General features: G+C 38.9%; 1 protein-coding gene across 1 annotated transcript in view; it reads left to right on the top strand.

Moving 5' to 3' along the window:
* Positions 1–23893: 23893 nt before the first annotated feature.
* Positions 23894–25953, top strand: part of LOC138160061 (Y+L amino acid transporter 2-like) — a 38475-nt gene continuing 36415 nt past the window's right edge. The window contains exon 1 of the mRNA XM_069086573.1: positions 23894–24296. Within this exon, the coding sequence (XP_068942674.1) occupies positions 23894–24296 (403 nt within the window). The remainder of the gene's footprint in view (positions 24297–25953) is intronic.

Below are 25953 nucleotides of genomic sequence, written 5' to 3'. Positions count from 1 at the left end.
AGATGAATTCTAGACATGGCCAGCTGGGGTTAAGGCAAAGTGATTGGTTCTGTTAAAACAGTAGACTGCAATAGGTAAGATACTGAGCTTCTGGAAGGCCTGGGCTAAAATCCTACCTCAGATACTTAATGAACTATGTGACCCTAGGCAAGTCACTTGATGTCTCTGTGTCTCAACTTCCGTATCTCTAAAATGAAGAGCTTGGTCTCCATGGACTCTGATGTCCCTCCTAGCTCTAAATTTAGTATTCTATGAAACCATGGGCTTGGTAGTGACGGGGATAGGCTGGGCATTTACAGCTGAGTTCCTTCTAGTATACAGGCTTTTAGGAAGTTTCTCCTGTACATTCCTCAGAGATAAACTGATGAAAACACTAGGGCTAGGTGGCTCAAGGAAAGTTCTTCTTTGGTACACAACTAAGACATTTAAGACATTCCAGCCCTTGCTGTATAATTATTACAATGACACACCGTCATCCTGCAAGCTTAATGTAGGCAGCATTTGAGCCACACATACTTGTACTGTGTCACATCGGTAAATACCTGGACATAGGATGCCAGGGGCCAGATGGAAGTATAAACCTCACTATAGCTTCATCTCAATATTTTAGGTAATAAGGCATAGGCCAAAAAAAAATTCCTCTGTAAATTATGCTCTGAATCCAAACTGATATTTGAGATACCAATCCTTTCTTGTTAATTGTCTGAGACCTCAGTTCTTTTAGCATTAGCCATGCTTTCTTTGAGAATACTTTAAGCAGAAACTTCTTAAGATGTTTTACCACAAACAAAAATGCCATATCATTGTACCATACTGTGCTTCTCAGAGAAAAACCTTTAAGAAGATGACAACTTAAAGACTTGTTAGGAAGTCAGATTTTCAATTTGCAGATTCGCAAATGTATTCGCAATCATTCTGATCTGACCTAATTGAGTTGTTTAGAATATGAAATGTTACAAAAGAAATGTTGCCAAACCTTCTTCCAGAAAACAGCTCTTCAATCTTTGGGGCTTCAGATGATATAATCACTTTCTCTTGGCTGGGTCAAATTTCAACATCTGGTTGCGCTGAGATTACTAAATGTAGAAGAATTTGAAAAGCAAACTATGATCAAAGCCTTTGGATCATAGAATAGCAAGATAAGACTGAAAAGGAATTTAAAGATCATGATGATAATAAAATGGTTGTTTCAGATGTTAAAAAGCAAAGAGCACAATATCATAGCAAAGCTAGAAAGCTACTGCTTCAAAGAAGGGTTGTAATGGTCATTGGTGGAGACGTGCACCTGTACAAAATCACAGATCTTTAAAACTGAAAAGTCTGTGCATGCCAGGTTAAATGCTTCCGTACTAAGTGAATTTAATAACTTGCCATCTAATCTCTAGGAACTAACAACTAAAGATAGAAACATCATTTGAGTAGCCAAATACAAGACATCCAGACAACTATTGAATAAGTACATGTGTCAAATGAAGTTTACATGCTACCAATCAATAAAAAAAAAAAACATTTTTCAGTGCCTATGTGCCAGGAACTCTGCTAAACCAGGAATACACAGAAAGGCAAAAGATAGTCCTTGCCCCCAAGGAGAGCAATCTAATGGAGGAAACAACATGCAGTCTAATGGAAGAGACAACATGCCAACAAATACATGTAAAGCAAGATACAGAGGGAAGACACTGAAATTAAGAGGGCTTGGGAAAGACAGTGTAGAAGGTGAGATTTTATTTGGGACTTAAAGGAAGCCAGAGAAGTCAGTCTGTCTGTGGAGTGGAGGAGGGAAAGCACTTCAGGCATGGGGGATAGCCAGAGAAAATGCCCAGAGCCAAGAGATGGAGTAAGATTGACAAACATCCAGGAGACCAGTGTCACTAGATTGAAAAGTAAATGCCAGGGATTAAAGTATAAGAAGGCTGGCAAGGTAGGAGAGGGATAGGTTATGAAGGGCTTTGAACGCCGAACATAACATTTTGTATTTGCTTATGGAGGCAATAAGAAGTCCCTGGGGTTTATTGAGTAGCAGTATTGGGGGTGACATGATCTGACCTGCATTTTAGGGAAATCATTTTGGAAGCTGAAAAGAAGACAGATTGGAGTGGGGGAGAAATTTGAGGCAGACAGACTCACCAGCCAGCTGTAGCAGTAATCTAGGTATGAATTGATGAGGACCTGCATTAGAGTGGTCAAAGTGTCAGAGGAGAGAAGGGGGTGTATTTAAGATATGTTGCAAAAAGGAAATCAACAAGCCCTAACAACAATTTGGATATTGGGGATGAGAGATAGTGAGGAATCCAGGATGACTCTTAGGTTTTGAGTCTGTGGGACTGGGAGGATGGTGTTGCCCTCTACAGTAATAGGAAAGGCAAGCCAGAAGGGAGGGTTTAGGGGAAAAGATAGTGAGTTCTGTTTCAGATATATTAAGTTAAAGATGGCTACTGGATGTGTAATTGGAGATAGTGTTTTTGTGCACATAGGCACTATCTCCAATTGGAGATGTCTGAAAAGCAGCTGGAGATGTGAAATTGGAGGTTAACAGTAATCAGGGCAGAAAATGTAGATCTGAGAATGAGCACAGAAATGGAACAGGGGCAACTAGGTGGTACAATGATAGAACACAGTTTAGAATCAATAAAATTAATCTTCGTAAGTTTAAATCAAGCCTCAGACACTTATTACCGTGTTTCCCCAATAATAAGACCTATCCCGAAAATAAGCCCTCCCCTTACTGTGTAAGATTCCTCTAAAATAAGCCTTCCCCCGAAAATAAGCCCTATTTAGATTGCTACTGTAGTGAAGGTGATCCCCTGCGCTACACGCTACATTATGGTACCCTCTGTATGCACCGTCCCCCCCCCCCGTGAAACACATGCCACGCTCCGAGCTGCATCCAATCAGAGCTGCAGCAGTGAGCGCGTCATCCTGTTCTTCCCCAGTGATTTGCTTATTGAATAAAGGTACATTTTTTTGTTCACATTTACCTGTTTATTAAAATTGCTGTCAATGTTCATTAAAATAAGCCCTCTGGTGTTTTTCTGTCCAAAAAAAATAATAAGACAGTGTCTTATTATCAGGGGAACACAGTAGCTGTGTGACCCTGGGCTTAACTTAACCTTATTTGCCTTAGTTCCTCATCTGTAAAAAGATTTGGAGAAGGAAATGGCAAACCACTCCAGTATCTTTAGTTAGACATGACCAAAAGTGACTGAACCACAACAGCATAAAGATGGTACACGGGAGCTGATGATTGTTGTTATGTGTCTTTTGTTCTCAAAGAAGACTGTGGCATCAGGAAGGTGATGTTATGACTTGCAAGTGAATTGGATTTAAGTAAGGGAGGGCTGTGCAAAATCAGCAGCCTCACTTTCTCCTCTGGGGCCATCTGTATGCAGTAGCAAGATATAAATTAGGATGACTGAAAATGACCCTGGATGCAGTGGGAGATCTTGACCTTTTTAAACTTTTAAAAAGGTCACAGGTCTCAGTTTGAAGGCTAGGTAAGAAATGAGACAAAGAATGGCCTCTTTTACCTAGTTAAAAAAAAATAAATCTGTAAGAAAGACTTTCAGGGTTTCTGGCCAAAACAGAAACAATTGCTACTATTTACATTCACTTTGAGCCATATGGGTCCAAACAATGACCCCTAAAATGGGACTTAGGTTGGGACCTATTGTTGGCCAGAGTGATAGTCTGAGTGAACTGGGTTTATGGTATGGTTCTTAAGAAACGAATCTATCCAGTAAATCCCAAGATATCTTTCAAGGTTTCAGCAATCATATTTATATTCCTAGGGGTAGCTAGGTGGTGCAGTGAATAGAGCACCAGCCCTATAGTCAGGAGGACCTGAGTTCAAAACTGGCCTCAGACACTTCACACAAAAACTAGCCATGTGACCGTGGGCAAGTCACTTAACCCCAATTGCCCTCCCAAAAACAAACAAAAAAATTCATATTTATATTCTTTTTGGCATAATACTTAATTATTGGATAATTCAGCAATAATGAGGATCAAATCATTTAGCTAATCTAAAATGGAATGAGTGATTCCACACATTCTAATTTAGAGACACATAGACATTTATAATCTATAACCACCTAGGAACATTAGCACAGTGCCTGGAACATACTAGATGCTACATAAATGTGTGTTACACATAAGTACAAATGGATAGATCTAGCAAAATATATAACTGTAATGAGCTGCCTCATAAAGTGGTGAGTTAGTTCCCTTTTGCAGTAAAAGATCAGATAACTGTTTACAATGTTGCTGAATGGATTCATGTCTCAAAGTAAGGGCCACTGGACTATCTGATTTCTGAGGTGTTTTCTAATTCTTGAATATTATGTACCTATGTCCCATTGCCTGAATGTATATTTTTGTAAAATCATACTGATTTTAAAAAGATAGAGGGGAATGGGGAGAGACTTTTCAAATTTCCTAAAATAAACATACATGTGATTTTCTGTTGGTAGGGAACAATTTTTGGAATTAATAAAAAGAAAACTATTCCCACTAGGAAAAAATCATAAATCTCACAGACTATTCTTAGCCTCTAGCAGTGATAAAAACCACAGTCCCGGGAATTGTTTTCCTCCAGGGTAATGTTATACTGTTGTAAACTCTCCTAAGAGAATGGTAGTTTCATAATGCTGTTTGTACTTACCTAAATTCACAAGAAACAAAACTGTCAGAGGGTTCCTGATGCACTTACCTCAAAATTCTTAGTTACCTAGTTGGTCCATTCCTTCCATTAAAATAGAACACATCTGTAACACAATCTTTCAGTGGGCTCTGACAAAGAAAATAGTCTGAAACCCAGGGTTCCTTCCCTTCTATAGATAGACTGTAATGTGTTTGGCTATAGTGTTGCACAACTAAAGCCTGCCCTCAACTAAAATGAGGAAATTCAAGCCCCAGACACATTTCCTTAAGAACAGCAAATTTGGAGAGATGGAGCCAAGACAGTGGAGTTGAGGGAGCATTCTAGGCAAACTCTTTCAATATTCCCCTTCCCAAAAAATGTTAAAATAATGTGTTAAATCTAATTCTAGAGCAGCTTAGCCAATAAAAGGTCAGTGAGACATTTTTCCCATCCAAGACAACTTAGACAGTCAGAAGGAGAGGTGTATGACACTGTGGTAGCTGGCCCAGAGCATAAATGGTAATACCAACTGTGAACCTTGGAAACTACAGCAGCAAAAGCAGCAGTAGAAGCAGCAGCAGTCTTGAGAGTTCACTGAACAAAATAACTCCTTAAAAAGCAAATTTAGTGGGGCAGCTAGGTGGCGCTGTGTGGGGCAGCACCGGCCCTGGAGTCAGGAGGACCTGAGTTCAAATCCGGCCTCAGATACTTAATACAAAAACTAGCCATGTGACCATGGGCAAGTCACTTAACCCCAGTTGCCCTCCAAAAAGCAAAAAAAAAAAAAAAAGCAAATTTAGTCAAATGGAAAAAGATATAAAAATTCACTGAAGAAAACCAATACTTAAAAATTAGAATTGGACAAACAGAATGCAAAGACTTCATGAGACATCAAGAAACAATAAAAGAAAGTCAAAATAATGAAAAATAGAAGAAAATGTAAACTATCTCATCAGAAAAAAACAGCTGACCTGGAAAATAGATTGAAGAGAGATAACTTAAGAATCTTTGGACTACCTGAAAGCCATGATCAAAAAAAGAGCCTAGACATCATATTTCAAGAAATTATAAAGGAAAACTAGCTTGATATTTTAAATCCAGAGGGTAAAATAGAATGTGAAATAATAGAAACACCTCCTGAAAGAAATCCCAATTTGAAAACTCCCATGAATATCAGAGCCAAAACCCAGAGTTCTCAGGTCAAGGAGAAAATATTGTAAGCATCTAGAAAGGAACAATTAAAAAATCATGGAACCACAGAAAGGATCACAAAAGATTTAGTAGCTTCTAAGTTAACAATGCAGAGGGCTTGGAATATGGTATTCCAGAACGCAAATGAACTAGGATTACAATTTACAATAACCTCCCCAGAAAAACTGAGTATAGGCGCAGTGAGTAGAGTACAGGCCCTGGAGTCAGGAGGACCTGAGTTCAAATCCGGCCTCAGACACTTAACACAAAAACTACCCTGTGACCCTGGGCAAGTCACTTAACCCCAATTGCCCTCCAAAAAGCAAAAAAAAAAAAAAACTGAGTATAATTCTTCAGGGGGAAAAATAAATATTTAATGAAGTCGAGGACTTTCAAGCATTCTTGATGAAAAGACCAGAGCTGAATAGAAAATTGGACATTCAAAGACAAGAATCAAGAGAAGCACAAAAAAAAGTAAACATGAAAGAGAAATCATATGGGAATTAATATGGTTAAACTATTTACTTTCCCGTATAGGAAGATGATACATGTAACTCCTAAGAACTTGATCATTTTTAGGATAGATAGGAGTCTTCATAGATAGAGGGCACAGGTCTAAGTCAATTACATTGGGATGATCTCTTTAAAAGAATGGAAAGATTGTTGTGAGCATCAAATGATATATTTGTAAAGTGCTTAGAATAGTGTCTAGCATATAGTAGGCACTTAATAAATGCTTATTGTCCATTATTCCACAGACCCTTGAAGTATAAGAGACATATTAACTATTGATTACAATAAAGTAGCACAAATGGTTCCCAATAGAATCAGGAAAATAGACTGCTCCTGATAAAGCAATGTAAACATATACTTTTCTCTTAGATCAGAAACAAACTCTGTTTGACATCTATTGTTCTTCATCATCTGACTCCTACTAATCTTTCCAGACTTATTGTTTATACATTGTTCTTCTTTACTCACTCTCTGATCCAGCCACACTGGCCTTCATACTTTCCCAAACACAATATTCTCTCTGGACTGTCCCTGGGTTTTGCACAGACTGTCCTCAGAGCTTGAAATGAATCGTCTCCTCCCCTCTGATAGTTAGAGCTACTAGAGCCTTACAGGGTAAAGCTTTATTGGCATTTCCTACATAAAGCCTTTCTTCATCTTCCCAGCTGCTAATCCATTCCTTCACCATTGGTGAGGAGGAGGAGGAGGAGGAGGAGAATAACTAGTATTTATGTAGCACTTTAAGGTTTTCAAAGCATTTTGTAAATATTGTCTCATTTTTCCTTAGGACACCTTAAGACATAGATGCTATTATTATCTTCATTTTATAGAGAAGGAAACTGAGGCAGACAGATATTGTGTCTTGCCCAGGGTAACATAGCTAGTTAAGAATCTGTGGCCAGAATTGAACTCAGGTTTTCCAGGTCCAGCACTCTATCTGCTGAGTCACTTAGCTGCTGCTTGTATTAAATTTATGTAGAATCCCTTTTTTATCTCCTCAACTTAAGAGGCTCCTCAGAGGACAACTTGACCAGAGATACAAAGCTCATCGTGAACTGCACTCCCAAAACTATAGGTTAGCAGTCATCACTGAAGCATTTGTTTACCTTGTCAAAGGATATAATTAGGTCAAAGCAAAGGCATTTACTGGAAAAGTGTGGTAATATTTACATTGGAACTCTGCCATAAAATTGCCACACCCCCAATAAACTTGGGGTTTACTCACATAAACACGCAATGCCTTATTTTCCTCAACCAATGAGGAAAGTAACTTCAGTATAGAAATTAGGCATTAGAGGGCCACATGTGAGAAACACTTTTGGATGTGTTTGTATGTATGTATGTGTTTATATCTCTGTACATATACATGTGCATGTATATATATATCTATATATATAAAACCATATTATACATACTTCTGTTTATCAGTTCTTGCTCTGGAAGTGGATATATCTTCCTTCATAGGTCCTTTGTAGTTGATCTGAGTATTTATAATCCTCAGAATAACTTAGTTGTTCACAATTGTTGCTGTTTACTGTATACAATGTTCTCTTGGTTCTGCTCATTTCATTCTTTGTTATTTCATGCAAGTCTTTCCATGTTTTCCTAAAATCATCCAGGTCATCATTTCTTGTGGCACAGTAGTATTTCATCACAATCACAAGCCACAAGTTGTTCAGCCATTTCCCAATTGATGGGCATCCTCTTAATTTCTAGTTCTTTGCCACCACAAAGAGACTTTAGAACACATAAGTTCTTTTCCTTTTTCCCTGATAATCTTTGGAAACAGAACTAATAGTGGTATTGCTGAGTGAAGATATGCACAGTTTTATCCTTGGGCATAATTCCAGATTGTTCTTCAAAATGGTTGCATCACAGTTCCACTAACAGTGGATCAGTGTCCCAATTTTTCCATATCCCTTCCAACATTTGTCATTTTCCCCTTCTATCATTTAGCAAATTTGTAAGATGATATCTCAAAGTGTTTTAATTTGCATTTTTCTAATCAATAGTGATTTATAGCATTTTTTCATACAACTATATATAGCTTTGATTTCGTCATCCAAAAATTGCCTGTTCATATTCTTTGACCATTTTATCAATTGGGAAAATGACTCATATTTTTATAAATTTGATAACATTCTCTATATATTTAAAACATAAGACCTTTATCTGAGAAATTGTCTATAAAATATTTTCCCAATTTTCTGCTTTCCTTCTAATCTAGGCTATATTCATTTTATTAAAATGTAAGCTTATTAAGGGAAAGGGTCTGTTTCATTGTTGTCTCAATATCTGGAAAAATACTGGTACATAGTGGGTGTTTAACATGTTTTTTCCCTTGAGAAGGTAGATAATGAATGACACTTCACTTATGCTGTCCAGATTAAAATAACAATGTTCACTCAGACCTATCAATTCCTCAAAAAGAAGAATTAATATAAATAAAAGTGGCTGTTAAAACAATTACTCTGGGGGCAGCACAGTGAATAGAGCACCAGCCCTGGAGTTAGGAGGACCTGAGTTCAAATCTAGACTCAGACACTTAACTCTTACTAGCTATGTGACCTTGGGCAAGTAATTTAATCCCAATTGCCCTGCATTCTCCCCTCCAAAAAAGCAAAAAAAAAAAATTACCCCTGGCCTGCTAAACCAACTCTCATTTGGCCCACTTTGACTTCTAAAAATATTCTTCCTCTACAGGACTTCCAGTATGGCATGTCCTCAGCATTATGATTAAAAAAAAAACAATTTATTATCTCCAACTGAACTAAGTTCAACAGGCATTGATTGAGCATCTATTATGGGTAAGGCACTGGGCTTTCTGCTCAGAAAAGGCAAATATTATTAATGATATATTCATCAAACTAACAATTAAAAGACACTTTAAAGTTGTTTTTAACCAAACCTTTGATTTCATGGGCACTTGGTCTAAATTTTCTCTTCGATCAATATTCTTAAACAGTAACCTGGGGCACTGACATGTTAAGTTATTCACCCAGGGTCATGCATTCAGTATGTATCAGAAGCAGGACTCAAACCAGGTCTTCCTAGCCCCACAGACAGTTTTTAACCGCTATATATACAATATTTTCTCATATGTAGTACTCACATATATTATCTTATTTCAGTCTCACAATAACTCTGGGAGAACGAGACATAGTCCCCTTCCTAGCTCAGCATTTACTATAGGACATAAGAATGATCAGCTAGCTTTAATCCAAAATAGACTGTAGAAATGCTCAAATCAAATGCAAAGTAAGAGTCAAGGGTGAGATCCCAGGGAGCTAAAGGGATCTGAAATACTTTATGGAGAGGGTGTCAGTTGAATTGTGACTTTCAACAGACAATAATGGGGAGCAGGGAGAGTGGATTCCAGGCATCACACAGGATTGTATTTTCGGAACTGACTATACAAATCCTTGCTGGGTAATGTTACCTGGCTATGAGCAAGTACAACAGACAAATCAAACAAGGATCACATTAGAATCAATTAACCAATATGATACAGCAGTGATTATTAGTCAGACATGTAATAAATGAGGAGGCCTCTGACATACCTTCCCACTCTTAATATTCTTTGATGCTGTCATCTATTAAGGGCTTACCATATAATAGGCACTGTTGGGGAATATAAAAACTTATAAGACAGAGGTTACTCTTACTCTAGCTATGAAGCAAGACACAAATACACTACAAGGTGGTGTGTAAGTACTGCAGCATCAACAGTGACTGTTGGAATTTTGGGAGAATACAAACATGTACACTCATAGAAGACACAAGTTGAACATTAGTCAGAAACTTTGGTTTGGGAGAGTTTGCCTTCAGATTGAGAGAACCTTGAGGCTCCCTTCTTATAGCATGCAGGTAGCTGGAGAGCTGCAGATCCCTGGGAGGTGCAGACAATGAACCTTGGTCCAGGACATCTGTAACTCTCCTCCCCCCTCCCCACAGCAGAGAGCTTCAGAGGTAGGAAGAGCAGAACTGCTCCCAAAAGAGGAGCTCTTTTGGGGAAGTAGGCTCAAATGGCCTTAGTGCAGGCAGGGGAAGGGTGAGAGAAATGGAACTGTGGCAAGAAAGGTCACTTGATCTACGTGTGCTTTTAAATACAGACTGTAAGGATATCTAAGAGAGTATATAGCCCAAGTTTCTAAGTAGGACCAATAAAATACCCCTAGAAAGTAAACTGGGGCCGTTGGGGCTGTAGATAAAAGCGTTACTTGGTTAAGGACTTTCTAGCCACTCTTTTGCTAAATGTTCTTTTGAAAAAGTGGAAGAAGCTGTCTGGAGGGGGCAATAAGTTGTTTATCACTGGAGCTGCTTCAGCAGAAGCTACGCACAGAAGAGATTCCCACCTTGAGGAGAAAATTGGTCAAGAGAATTCCCTGCCAATTCCAAAATCCTAAGAGTTAGCAACACAGTTGTTGTTATAGATAGTCTGGAAAATATTGTGATGGCATGGAACTTCTCTTTCCACCCCTATTGATCTTTGCCTGAAAGTTCTTCAACAGTTAAAAAAGAAAGCTACATCAAGATTCATTCATTCATTCAGCAATAATTTGATGAGAGGAGAGGAGAGGGGAGGGAAGGGGAAGGTACGGGAAGGTAGGGGAGCAGAGGGGAAGGCAGAGGAGGGGAGGGGAGGGGAGGAGTCTCCACTCTCTGAAGGATGAAGTTGTTATGACAGGTCAGGAAATTATTAGGTACATCAGTACTGACAGAGAGAGCTCTAGCAGATGTCCCCAATATTACAAGTCCCTTGTCACTATTATAGCAGGCCTCCATGCCAAGCTTGTGATGTTTACTCCATTTCTAATTTATTTCTTCATTTTTTTCAAGTGCTCCTGATGGCAATATTGCTTCTTTTTCTGCTTCTTATTGATCTTCACCCAAGTGCCATTCAGTATGCTTCTGGCACATAGAAGGTGCTTAGGAATGCTTGTTGAAGCAACATTGTACAATGATTAACTATGATAGACAGCTTTTCTCAGCAATGTGATGATCCAAGACAATTCCAAAAGACTCATCATGGAAAATGGTAACCACATCCAGAGAAAGAACTATGGAGTCTGAATGCAGATCGCAGCAGACTGTTTTCACCTGTTTTGTTTGTTTGTTTGTTGTTTTTCTTTCTTATGGTTTTCCCCTTTTGTTCTGATTCTTCTTTCACAACATGACTAATGTGGAAATATGTTTAACATAATTGTACATGTATAACCTATATCAAATTTCTTGCTGTCTTGGGATGGGGAGGGGAGAAAGGAAAGGAGAAACATTTGGAACTCAAAATTTTACAAAAATGAATATTGAAAATTATCTTTACATGTAATTAGTAAAAAATAAAATACTATTATGGAAAAAAAGAATGCTTGTTGATTTATTGATCAATTGATTACCCAATCCCTGATGTAGCACCTCCAAACAGAATCAGAACCTGGCACTGAGTCTTTGAGGGTTCAGAGAGGAATTCTCAGTATTCAACATGTCTTTTTTCAGTGTTTTTGTCTTACTCCCTGGTCACCAGGCTGTAATGTTAATGGGATATAAGATCTTCCACACCCATTAATAGAGTTCAGGTAGGGCTCATTAAGGGAAGCTTGCTTAGGGAAGGTTTCCTTGTAGGAAGGCTTTCACACCTTTTATTAATTTCTAATTAGGCACTGAGTCATGAGGGTTGTGATGCCCTCTGATTAAAAAAAAAGGGTATAAATACTCTGAGGTTAGCATTTTGCTTTGGGGTTCACTCATTGGAAGAGTGTTTGTGTGATTTGACCAGATGAGACTCTGGGTAGCTGTTAAGGAGCCTCTTTGCTTTGAAAAACCCAGATGTTGATGCTTCTCCCTCTGGTAACTATGTATGTATTGCCTTGGTCAGACAGTTGGATCTCTCTGTTGATCTATGCTAATTTCTCAGACAATTAGAAGCCCTGTCTGTTGGTCTTTATTTCTCAGCTTGCATTTTCTCTGTATTTTCTTTGTTTGGATTTTCTCTAAAGTTCAGGGTGCTGATTTTTCCACTGAACTAACAAATATAATTTTAAACAGATTGCTGAACCCTTGAACAATTATCTTTCCTAGTAAAGCAGATCTAAGAATCTGTACTAGCAGCCATCCTGGGTATGTCAGTGTGGTTGCCACAAAAATAAATTGTTGATTTATTGATCAATTGATTACCCAGTCCCTGATCTAGCCCCTCAAAAAAGAATCAGAACCTGGCATCAGAACCCTCTCTAAGGATTTAGAGAGGAACTCTCAGTATCCTTTTAGTCTTTTTGTCTTACTCCCTGGTCACTAGGCTTGGTTATACAAATTACTCCAAGCTGGCTCTTGAAGATCTCCAAAAGGAATCAGGAAAGTACAGAGCCCAGAGTGCCCAGTGGCTCCTTTTCAGTACACAGCCTTATGTTGGAACCTCTTGCTATATATGCATGCTATATAGGTACCATGAGGCATTTTGAATAGTCAATAAACTTTTGTCCTGCCTCATTTCTTAATCCTGAACCATTCTTTCCAACATATCTTTTGCCTGCCTCCCTGTCTCTACCTTTCTATTGACAGTATCATTATATATGTTTATTTTGTTTGTAAAAGTCTTTCCCACTTTCTTCATCCTCTATAATAGATATTGGTACAAACTGTCTCTTCAAAAAGGACCTATAAGTCATCCTTCTACTTAACTGCAACTTCCTTATATATTCTGGCATGATTTATAGCAAGAATATATATTTTAATAAGGCTTAATTCCTTCAGTAATGATAATAGCTAGCATTTATATAGCACGTACTCTGTGCTGGGCACTGTGCTAAGTGCTTTACAAATATTATCTCTTTTGATCTTCACAAGAACCTTGGAAGCTAGATATTATTATGTGTCCCATTTTACAGTTGAGAAAACTGAGGCAGACAGAGATTAAGTGATTTACCCAAAGTCACACAGCTAGAAAAGATGTCTGAGGCCAGATCTGAATTCAGGTCTTTCCTTATTCCAGGTACAGTGTTATGTCCCCTACACCACCTAGCTGCCTTTAGTATTTTATATGGATTCATTGGGCACTGGAAAAAGATCTCACTGTTAAACTACCAACATTGGGAGTCAAGATGGCAGAGTAGAAACAGGACCTCTGGGTGGCTCCGGCTCCCACCACCTCCAATTCATGTGAAAGGGGACTCTGAACAAACTTTGGAGCTACAGAACCCATAAAATGACACAGAGAATCTAATCTCCCACAGAGGACAGCCTCAGAGGCAGCAAGCAGCCAGCACAGCACTCTGGGAGCTGACCCTGACCCCTAGAGCCAGAGGTTTTAACCCCAAGGCGGGGCCTAACCAACCACCAACTGGAGGGACTCCAGATCACCAGCAGCTGTGGCAGTACAGAATTATCAACACATAGATGCTAAGGACAAAGGGAGAGGTCAGTGCAGGGACTTTGGGACCCAGTAGTTGGCAGTGCATTGGCTTTTGACCCTGGGGCAAGGAGCCACTGAGGTCTGTGCCACAGCCCCCACCACTTGGTAGCTTCAGCTCCTGGCCTGCAGACTGTAGGGGGACCAAGCAACCAGTCTGAGGGGTAATTGCTCTTGCTTTAACCTGCTTGGATCTGGATTGCAGTAGGGTTAAGGTCCTGGGGTGTGTGACTAGCTGGCCAGAACATGTGGAGGCTTCAGAGAGGGCACCCAACTAATACCTCTGGCAGTTGAGAAAACCCCAGCATTTGGAACGAAGCTCCCCTGTCTGGTGGCAGAGTCCTACTGTGGCAAAAAGCCCAATGGTCAAGTGACTGAGTGGTGACATGGCCAGGCAAAGTAAGCAAAGCAAACAGAAGAATCCAACATTAGACTCCTATTTTGGGGACAAAAAGGAGCAAAGCATGGAACAGGAGGAACACAGTGAAGTCAGAACTCCTACACCAAAAGCTTCCAAGAAAAATACGAGCTGGTTACAGGCCATAGAGGACCTTAAGAAGCAGATAAGAGAAGTGGAGGAAAAATTGGGAAGAGAAATGAGAACAATGCAAGAAAATTATGAAATGAGAGTCAATAGCCTGACTGAGGAAAATAAATACCTTAAAAAATAGACTAATTGATGCCAAAAGAGGCTCCAAAAGGCGATGAGGAGAAGAATGCCTTAAAAAGTTGAATTTGCCAGATGGAAAAAGAATCTCAAAAGCTCACTGAGAAGAATCAATCCTTCAGAATTAGATTGGAGCAAATGGAAGCTAGTGACTTTATGAGAAATCAAGATGCTGTTAAACAGATCCTAACAAATGAAAAAATATAAGGCAATGTAAAATATCTCATTGGAAAAACCACTGACCTGGAAAATAGATCCAGGAGAGATAATTTTAAAATTATTGGTCTACCTGAAAGCCATGATCAAAGAAAGAACCTAGAAATCATCCTCCAAGAAATTCTCAAGGAAAACTGCCCTGATGTTTTAGAACCAGAGGGAAAAATAGAGGTTGAAAGAATCCACTGATTACTTCCTGAAAAAGATCCCATAAAGAAAACTCCTAGGAATATTATAGCCAGGTTCTGAAATTCCCAGATCAAGGAGAGAATATTACAAGCAGCCAGGAAGAAACAATTTGAATATTGTAGAAACACAATCAGGATAACTCAGGATCTGGTAGCTTCTGAGGGATTGATGGGCTTGGAATATGATATTCTGGAGGTCAAAGGATCTGGGATTAAAACCAAGAATCACCTACCCATCAAAACTGAATATCATGTTTCAGGGGAAAATATGGTCATTCAGTAGAATAGAGGAACTTTAAAGCATTATTGATTAAAATATCAGAATTGAATAGAAAATTTGACATTCAGATACAAGAAGCAAGAGAAGCATGAGAAGGTATACAGGAAAAAGAAATCATAGGAAACTTATCAAAGTTGAACTATTAACGTTACTAAATGGAAAAACGATAATTGTAATTGATGAAATGTTTATCAGTATAAAAATAATTGAAGGGAATAGAAATATATATATGTCTGTATTGGAGGGTATACAGGCATATGAATACATATGTGAATATGTGTATATATATATATATATTTACAGATATACATAGATAGAGGGCATAGGACCAATAGAATAGGAAGGGATGATACTTAAAAGTTGAAATTAAAAGGTGAGAGAGGAATATAATGAGAGGAGATGGGGAGAGATAGAATGGGGTAAACTATCTCATATAGAAGAGGCAAAAGAAAATGTTTACAATGGAGGAGAAGAACAGGAAGGCAAAAGGGAATGAGTCAACCTTATTCTCATTGAATTTGGCTTGGGGAGGGAATGAAATACACACTAAATAGGGTATCTCACCCTACAGGAGAGTAGGGGGGGAAGGGGATGAGAGGGGGATGATGGAAGGGAGGGCAGGCAGGCGGGGGGGGGGAGGGAAGTTGGAAACACCCACTTTTGAAAAGGGACAGGATCAAAGCAGAGAACAGAACAAGTGGGAAGTGGGATAGGCGGGAGGGGAATATAGTCAACCTTTTACAATATAACTACTATGGTAATGTTTAGTATTTGCTACACATGTACAATATACCGAATTGCTTATCTTCCCAGTAAGGGTGGGTGACAAGGGAAGAAGGGAATGAATCTATAATACAAAATTTTAAAATCAAATGTTTTAATATATATATACATACTATTATTAATACTATTTTACATGTAATTGGGAAATAAGATATACAGGCACTGGGGCATAGAGATCCACCATGCCCTACTGGAAAATTCGAAGGGGGTATGGGAGAAGATATGGGAGAGATCAGATTGGAGAAGGGGATATCCTGTGGGACTGCTATTTTGGGGCTGTGGGTAAGGGAAAAATGGGGAGAAAATTTGTAACTCAAAATCTGGAGGAAATGAATGATGTAAATCAGAAGTTAATAAAGAATTTGAAAAAAAAAACTACCAACAGTTGAATTAATATCTAAAGATAGCTAAAAATTGTAATACTTGTCCCCCTCTATTGCCTTTTTAAACTCTCTGTCACCATAAGAAGTGTAAAATAAGACAGAGGGACATTAGACATTTTTCTTTGTTTCATGTGTTTCCATAGTCAGAGAATTCTTTATCTAATGACAAGTCTACTGGTTATGATCTTCTCAGTACTTAGGAAGGTTGATTCTTGGATTGCAGACACAGTTTGTCTTGGGGACAAGATTTGAAATCTTTCCAATGTGGAAGAATTTGCCAGAGCTTGCACTGTGATAGACAGCTTGAAGAAACCAGAGTCACTTCTATGCCATGATGAGGCATCATGGTGGGATTTATCAGGAGCCTTGGAAACAATGCTTAAAAATAAAAACCAGTAATCATAATGATCCTTTCAGGATTAAAAATTATTTATCAATCACTCAACAAGTGTTTATTAAGTGCTGGCACCTAGAAAGACGTTAGTAAAATGGTCCCTTCCCACAAGGAACCTACCTTGTATTGAATTATTATTGAATAATAAGGGAAACAACATAAATTTCTACGTAGAATATAAATGAAACTAATAGAGGGTATGGAGCCCGGATGGGGAACCTGTGGTCTTGAGGTCACATGTGGCTCTCTAGTTCCTCACATGTGGTCCTAATTGATCAAAGGGCTGAACATGAAAACCTGGAGGGCCACACATGGTCTCGAAGCAAGTTCCTCACCCCTGGGAAATCACCTGAGGGATCAAGAAATGTTTCATGTGAAGGTGGAACCTGAGCTGAGCCTTGAGGGAAACCAGTAATTCCAAGAGGTAGAGGTGAAGGAGGAGTGAATTCCAGGCATAGGGGACACAGAGTACAAAGGCAAAGAGAGCAGAGATGGAAAATTCGTGTGTGTGTGTATGTGCGTGTGGAACAGTGACTAGAATGGTGTGATTGGATTGCAGAATGCAATGATGGGAGTAAACTATAAGAAGACTAAAAATCTAGGAAGAGACCAGTTTGTAAAGAGATTTTAATGTCAGACAGAGTTCATATTTGATCCTAGAGGCAATAGGAAAGCCTCTGGAGTTTATTGAGTAGGAGTCATGACACGATCAGACCTGTGCTGCAAGAAAGTCACTTTGGCAATCATTGAAGGAAGGATGGATTACAGACAGGGAGAGGATTGATGCAGAGAAAACAATTGGAGACTATTGTAATAGTCTGGGAAAGAGGTAATGAGTAGAGTGTTGGCTGCAGGAGTTCAGAGAAGGAAATGAATATGAGAGATATTGTGGATATAAAAGCACAAGATTTGTCAGTTGATCGAATATATGGGGTAAATAAGAATGAGGAATTAAGGATGACATTTAGGTTAGGAATGAGCATGAGTGGAAGGATAATGGTGCCTTTGGAAAAGGAGAAAGTTTGAGGTGGAGGGAGAGAGAAAATAATGAGCTCTATTTTAAACACATTAAGTTAAAGGTGACTTTGGGTCATCCACTTTAAAATGTGTAATAGGTGATTGGTAAGGCAGGAGAGAGACTGGGAGTGTTTATATAGATCTGGGATTCACCTGCACTGAGAGGATGATTGAACTCATGGGAGCTGGTGAGAAAGAACATAAAAAGAAAAGAGAAGAAGGTCCAGGCCACAGTTAGAGTCTATAGAATCAGGTAGAGATGGAGAGGAAGTAATTGGACCAATTGGAGGTAGTGTCTTGAAAACCCAGAGAGGAAAGAACATCCAGGAGAACAGGATTGTCAGCAATATCAAATGCAGCAAAGAGGTCAAGGAAGAGGAGGATTTTGGAGAAGTTACTAGACTTGGCAATTAGGAGACTGTTTGAAACTTTGGAGAGGGCAGTTTCAGTTGAGCTATGAGGTCAAAGGCCAGTGGCACAGTGGATTGAGTACCCATTCTGTAGTCAAGACAATGTGGATTCAAATTTGGCCTCAGACATTCACTAGCTGTGTGACCCTGGACAAGTCACATAACCCTGTTTGCCTCAGTTTCCTCATCTGTAAAATGAGCTGGAGAAGGAAATGGCAAAACACTCCAGTACCTCTGCCACACAAACCCCAAATGGAATCACAAAGAGTAGTTCACAATTCAAAACAAATAAACAATAGCAACAAAGAAGAGAAAGAAGAAAGGAAGTCGAAGCTCACCAAGAGAGGGTGACTTTTTCAAGGACTTGGGCTGAATGCTTCTGTTGTGATAAAAAAAAAAAACTAACTAGGAGCATAAAAGAAGCTTGATTCAAGAGATCCAAATGCTGAGGTGAAGTATGGTATAGTGTGGATCAAGTTCTAGACTGAAGAGTCCAGAATATCTGTATTCACATGGTGAATATCTTTCACTTTTTCACTATGCTTTCACAAAATGTCTTTGACTCTTATAGGCTGTGTGGACATGGGTAAGTAAATGCTATTATCTCCACTTCACAGCTGAGGAAACTGAGGCAGCTAGAGGTTAAATGACTTGCCAAGGGTCTTGTAGCTAGTAAATATTGGGGCTTGATTCAAATTCAGGTCTTCCTAACTCCAGGTCCAGTCCTCCAACCACTTCACCACCTAGCTTCTTGGTAGTAATAAGGTAAATAAAGCCTAAGATACCTGTAACTCTTGCCTCATTTCCTTATTTCTAAAGGTCTTAGATCTTCTCCTCACTCTTGTTTTAAAGAACTGGAGAATACCACACTGAAACACTGAATAATCTTTATACTTCAATAGGGCTTTTTTTTTTTTTAAAGCAATCGGGGTTAAGTAACTTGCTCAAGGTTACACGGCCAGTTATTTCTGGGTGGGTGCTAAGTGTTTGCACCTGGATTTGATCCCCAGGTCATCCCAACACTGGGGCCGGTGCTCTTACTGAGCGACCTGGCCGCCCCTCAATAGTGCTTTTTCAAAACTGGAGTTGAAAGGATTTTCCAATTAATATAGAAGTTATTCAGAATATCCTGAAACTCTGAATAATCTCTGTATGAACTAGCAAATCCTCTCAATGGTAGTTGGTTCAATAGCCTCTCTGCCTCCTAAACAAGGAAATCTAAGTGGTTCAGGCCAGGACAAAACTCCCTGAGGTGTGAAATAATGTTGTTCCAATGGAAACACGGACACTATCCACTCTAACATTAGCAGCCCTGGCAATGGGACAGAGAAAGAGATTTACAGATGGAGAGAGAATATAAGGAGACAAGTACATGACAAGAAGACACAGAAGAGAAGACCAGAAGCTGGCTCCCTAGATAGAGAACAGGACGATTTCCTCTAGTTTTTCTCCCACTGCCTGGTAAGAACTATACTATATATAATTGGTGAATAGCTGAACAAGTTGTAGTGATGGAATATTACTGTGCTATAGGAAATGATGTTAGAAAATCATGGATAGATTTGCACGAAATAATGAAGAGAAAAATGAGAACCAGGAGAATATTGTATACAGCAATATTGTTTTAAGAACAACTTTGAGCAAATAAGTTATTTTGACTATTATAAATACCCAAATTAACTAAAAAGGATATGTGAAGGAAGACCCTATCTGCATCCAAAGAACTGAAAATAGAAGTATGTATAGAATTAATTCACACACACCAACTTATGTCTAATGGTAGCCATCTCTAGGGTGGGGTGGATAAAGGAAAGAAAAAAGAAATTTTTATAACTTTATTATACATTTAAAAGGCATAGCAAGTTGTACATAATAGGTTTGCAGTTTTATTATGCTGTTATGAAAATGCTTGTTTTATTCCATAAATTTAAAATAAGATAAAATAAAATCTAGATAAAAGAACCTATACTCATTGTTGAAGTTTTCCTTAGGTAAAGGTTAAATCATGTAAGTTGTTCTTTTGTGTTGCCTCATCCTAACTCTTTCCCTTCCTACTCTCCCTACCCCCAATGTAAGTAAGTGGTATAATGAATAGGGTACTAGACTAAGAGTCTAGTAGGAAGACCTGAGATCAGATACCACTTAACTAACTGTGTGATCCTGGGAAAATCACTTAACTTCTCAGTCTCAGTTTCCTCATCTGTTAAAATGGAACTAATAATAGCACCTACCTCACAGGATTGATATGAGGATCAAAGGAGGTAATAGAAGTAATGTGTTTTGCAAACATTAAAGGGCTACACAAGTGCTAGCTATTATTATTTTAAGTACAATTGCAGGCTTCAGTTTCTGTGGCTTCTTCTTTGGACTTCCAGTTTTGAGAGAGAAGATGGATGGTGCCAATCCCCCTTCAGATAGATGAAAGGAGAATAAGACTGGGAAGAAGCCTGTATGAGATGAGCTAGTCATCTCCATCATCCCCAGCTTGCTGTACTAGAGCCTTTGGACAATTTCCTCTTGGGTGAAATCTGAGACTCTCTTGGTTGAGCTGAGATATAACACTCCCAATGACAGAGTTTGTTCACTCTATTCCCTGATATATATTTTCCTATCTATACTTTCTCTGATTTCTGTTTTGTTACCAACTTGGATAAATAGGTTTCTTAATACTTAAAAAAAATTAATTTAATCATTCTACATAAGGTATTAGACAAGACAATAGAACTCCCAATGAATAGTTTGACAACAGTAAGGATAAAACAGCTTATTATTAACTCTGGATGAGATGACTGAATACGAAGAGTCTATTTTGCTTTGGGGAACAGTTAAGTAACTCGTTTTTAAGAACAATTAAGAGGAAACTCCAAAAATTTGCAATTCTTCAGGCCATTAGGTAGTACAGTGGATAGCACCCTAAACCTGGAGTCAGGAAGACTTAAGTTCAAATCTAGTCTCAGATACATAATAGCTGTGTGACCTTGGTCACTTAACTGACGGTTGCCTAAGTTTTCTCATCTGTAAAATGGTACTAATAATAGTATCCAACTCCCAGGTTTATTATGAGGGCCAAATGAGATAAAAACTGTAAAGTACTTAGCACAGTGCCCGGCACATAGCAAGTGGCGCATAAAAGTTATCATCATCATCATTTGTGGGATAACACAGTTCAGCTCAAGCAAGTTGAAGCTTCCTCCAGTTTACCCCCGACCAGCATCCCAAACCAGTATCATTTGACTCTAGGGGCTGACATTCCCAAAAAATAGAAGCAGCAAAAAGAGGCAGGCCTGTATATTCGTTGGGGGGATGGCTCTATTTGTTTATATCAGTTCCCAGGCACATAAAGGCAGCTGTTCATTCCCTTGTACAGGGAAAGTACACAGGGTCATAATCTTTCCTTCCAGGAGTTCCAACAGCCTTTGTCCAAAACAAGGTCACGCCTTAGCCAACGTATCCTGGTAAGCCTTTGCTTTCTCTTTAAAGTATCCCTATTTCTTCAGGTGATTACTTTGTAAGAGAATGAGGGCCACCAGTGGACTTTCCTGGCTACAGAACTGCTGTCATTGCTTGGAGTGGGGACAAACCAACCAAAAACCCAGTAGTTCAGGCTTATTTTGTAATATTGACTAGACCAGAAGCTGAGCTTTATTTTATAGGGCTGAGATTTTTCATATCCTTCAGTCTTCAGTCTTTTCAGGTTTTCTGTGCTCCTATCCTTCTTCAGCGGTTAACTTCACAACTTGCTTCAGGATTCTCCCCCAGCAATTAATAGGCTTTGGCTTGTCTGAACGATTGTAAAGTTGGCCTCAGTTCCTCAGAGTACTCATCACAAAGGCTCCATTTATTCCATAGCAGAAGCTCGTGCTCAGTTAGAAGTGTTTGGAAGTCTGATTTTTAAAGCACATTTTCAAGGAGACAGAACACCCCTTGTACCCTTTTGTTTACTGATCAACTTGCAGTTTGCTCACTGTCCAGAGAGGAGAGCTAACTTGCTTTTGCTCTAACTTTAAATGAAATGTTTTTTAAGACTTTAGCTAATAAAATCACATTGATTTCATTCTAATGTATATCCTGCCACTTAAGATGATGACTGTGACATTGTTTTCCAAAACCTTGAGCTGATTTTCTCCTTAAGACTATTCTCTAATTGCCAGTAATAAATAATAATAATAATAAATAATAGCTTAAACAAGCATCCTAGCAAAATGGATAGAGTGTCAACCTGAAAGTTTGGTTAAAGGAGACAAAGAGGCTAGGTAATATACATTTATATCATTTATTCTCTTAAAGCTAGCAGATATGTACTGCTTGGAGCCAGAACCTAAGGTGTGACTGCAATACAAGAGTGACAAAGTTTTTATGTTTCAGGACAATGCCAAGATATCTGTATCCCTCAGATTTATGGTCTCCATATGTTTTCTATCCATACCATGGGAAAGGAAGTTTCTTAGTTGTAAGTACAGATTGGCAAGACAATTGACAAAGTAGGGTCAGTTGGAATTTAGTATCTCAGGATGTCTGTGTTTTCCCCCTGTATGGAGCATGCCCCCAAGATAAGAGAAATCCCAATTTTGTGTCATGAACAGGAAGAAATACCCATTGTCGACCTTATCAGGTCTTTCAAGTTACAGATATAGGAAAGGACATTTTTGTGTTTTGTTTGTTTTATTTTTTGCTTTTCTTTTTGAAGGGGAGAAGGTAGGGCAATTGGGGTTAAGTGATTTGCCCAAGGTCATATGGCTAGTGTTAAGTGTCTGAGGCCATATTTGACCTCAGGTCCTCCAGACTCTAGGGCTGGTGCTCTATTCACTGTACTACCTAGCCACCCCAGGAAAGAACATTTTTAAAGCAAAGCAAAACAGTAGGGTTGATTAGTACAGGCTTTGGCTCTTATTGAGGTCTAAAAAATGATATTTAATGATTACCAAGAGCTAGGCTTGAAGTTGGAAAAATTTAGGTTCAAATCTAACCTTTGATAGTTTTCCAGGGTGATAAAGACCCAAATCACTGTGTAATCTGACTTTCCTGAGATGCAGGTAATCTCTTCTTAATGTTCTTCTTTTTTCATTTTTCAAAATCAACAAGTTTAATGTTTTTATGCCACCTTTCCATGTACTGTAAGTTTCTTGAAAGCAAGGATGGTTTTGTTTCCTTTTTCCTCAATCTAGTACAGTGTCTAGCATCTAGTAGGTATTTAATAAATATGTGTTCAATTAGATTTTTACCAACAGCTCAAGACATACAGCTGGTGCAGTCGGTGTCAAAATTTATTTTATTTTCTCCATCACAAAATATAGATTGTGGGACAGCTGTAGGGTTGCCAGTAAGAGGGCATTTAACCAGTTTCATGGTTGTCTTATCACAGAATTATAAGTCTAAAAAGAATCTCAAAGGATATGTAGTCCATACCTCTCCCATGTTGGAAGAAGAAACTGAAGTCCAGAAAAGTTAGGTGATTTGTCCAAGGTCACACAATTAGTATGTACCAGAAGCAGGGTTTGAAACCAAGTTCTCTGACTCTCATCCTGGTGCCCTCTCTGCTGTACCAGGCTTCTGCCGAGTCAGAGACTTCTTACCGATGTGGTCAGGAGTTAATTTTTTTCATTTTGCTTTTTGACTGTTCTAGGCACTCAATTCATCCCTAATGATGAGCTAATGTTATTAATGAGGATTCTCTTTCCTCCTCCACAGATCGGAAAATAAAAAAGATGACAAATCCTTATACTCTATGCTGCAGAAAACATCCCCCATGTAATAATGGAGAATTGGAAAAAGGAAAAACAGATGATGCGCAGGGGGTGAAGGTACAGATGAAACAAAGTATCACCTTGTTGAATGGCATCTCTTTAATAGTGGGAAACATGATAGGTTCTGGGATATTCGTGTCTCCCAAAGGAGTTCTGAAGCAGAGTGCCTCTTATGGACTTTCCCTGATTATTTGGCTTCTTGGAGGAATTTTTTCATTATTTGGAGCTTTGTGTTACGCAGAGCTGGGGACCACCATCATTAAGTCTGGAGCAAGCTATGCCTATATCTTGGAGACCTTTGGCGGTTTTGTAGCCTTTATTAGACTATGGTCATCTTTACTCATCATTGAGCCAACGAAACAGGCTGTCATAGTCATTACATTTGCTAATTATATTGTTCAGCCCCTTTTTCCACATTGTGAGCCCCCATATGCAGCTGTCAGATGGATCGCAGCTGCCTGTGTATGTGAGTACCATATGATGCCATCTTTGCTACTTCTTTTTTTTTTTTGGAGAGGAGAAGACAAGGCAATTGGGGTTAAGTGACTTGCCCAAGGTCACACGGCTAGTAATTATTAAGGTCTGAGGCCACATTTGAACTCAGGTCCTCTTGTCTCCAGAGCTGGTGCTCTATTCACCTAGCTGCCCCTGTTCTACATCTTGCTTTATCTAAGGTGATTTCATGGACCATCTTTGAAACTTCCTTAGTCAGAGATTTCTGATTATTAAGATAAACTCACAGGAAGCAGCAGAGCACAGTGAATAAGAGAATAACTTACTCTCTTGGTACCCTGGGCAAGTCCAGCAGATGCCCATCTTCAGTGTCAATAGAAGGGCTTATAGGAACTTCCTATCCTGATGAAAATACAAGTCCAGTCAAAAAAACAAATCTCACATTTATATAGAATTACAAAGTTTAAAAGGCACTTTCTTCACAACGCTCTTCCGAAATATTTAGCACAAATAATTCCTGTTTTACAGACTGGAAAACTGAAGTTCAGATGTGGGAATTTATTTTGCCCATGATTACATAGAAGGTGTCAGAGTTCAGATATGAGCTCCAAACCCACTATCCTTTCCATTTTGCTTCTCACTTACATTGGGCCAATTCGCATCTCAAAATATAAATTTCCACACAAAGTAACTTGTAGACAAAATCTATTTGTTCCTCTGAAAAGCTACATTTATTTATTTTAGATGTACCCACTAAAGATAGTTGAAAATAGGGGGCTCACTTTGAGAAATGTTCTGTGATTTGATCAGATGAAACTCTGGAAAGCCGTTGTCCAGAGCCCCCCAGCTTTGAAACCCAGATGTTGTTTGGTATGGATGTAATGGCTGGACAGTTTGGAAACCTGTCTACTTGATCTGTTTTTGTCTTGATAATTCTGTCTGTATACTTTGAAGTTCGGGGTGCTGACATTTTTCCCCTGAACTAGGTAAATGATACATATTTGACTGATTAAAGTAAGCTTGTTCACTCCCCCCCCACAAAAAAAAAGATAGTTGAAAATACCTAGACTGAGTTCCACCTCTTGACAGAGAATCAATGGCCTGGCAGTACATAATGAAACTTAAATGTTCAAATATAGGGTAGGTTTGTTTTTGTTACAAAGAAGGGCTTCTCCTTGTATGAGAGGCACTTGGAGGGATGTGCTGGAACCAACTTGAACCAGTTCCTGAGCTGATTGTTAAATATTCAGTTTGAGCATTCCCAGCTCTGAAATTAGCAAGCACTACAAATCTGGGTTGTTCTGTTGAATGTCTAGACTTAAGAAAGTGATGGAGAAAATCTTAATAACAGGGTCAGCCAAGTGGTGCAGTGAATAGAGCACCTGCACTGGAGTCAGGAAGACCTGAGTTCAAATCCGACCACTTACTAGCTGAGTGACCTTGGGCAAGTCACTTAACCCCAATTGCCCTGCCTTCCCCCCTCCAAAATGTTAATAATAAAGGTGTGATGCAAAAATGTGTCATGTTACTTTTTTCCCTGAGAACAGGTTGTTAAACATTTACTAGTATATCCCTGATTGCAGAGGACTAGTTGGATGGTGATAGTGAGGAGGAGGAGGAGGAGAAAGACGAGGAAGAGGAAAGAGTACGTATGAAACATTTTAAAATAC

The sequence above is a fragment of the Petaurus breviceps genome, unplaced genomic scaffold, assembly GCF_028583685.1.
Source record: "Petaurus breviceps papuanus isolate PSGF00001 unplaced genomic scaffold, PetGlider_PUasm1.0 179, whole genome shotgun sequence".
NCBI lineage: Eukaryota > Metazoa > Chordata > Mammalia > Diprotodontia > Petauridae > Petaurus > Petaurus breviceps.
Note: the sequence above shows the minus strand (reverse complement) of the source record. Positions and strands in the feature narration are given on the sequence as shown.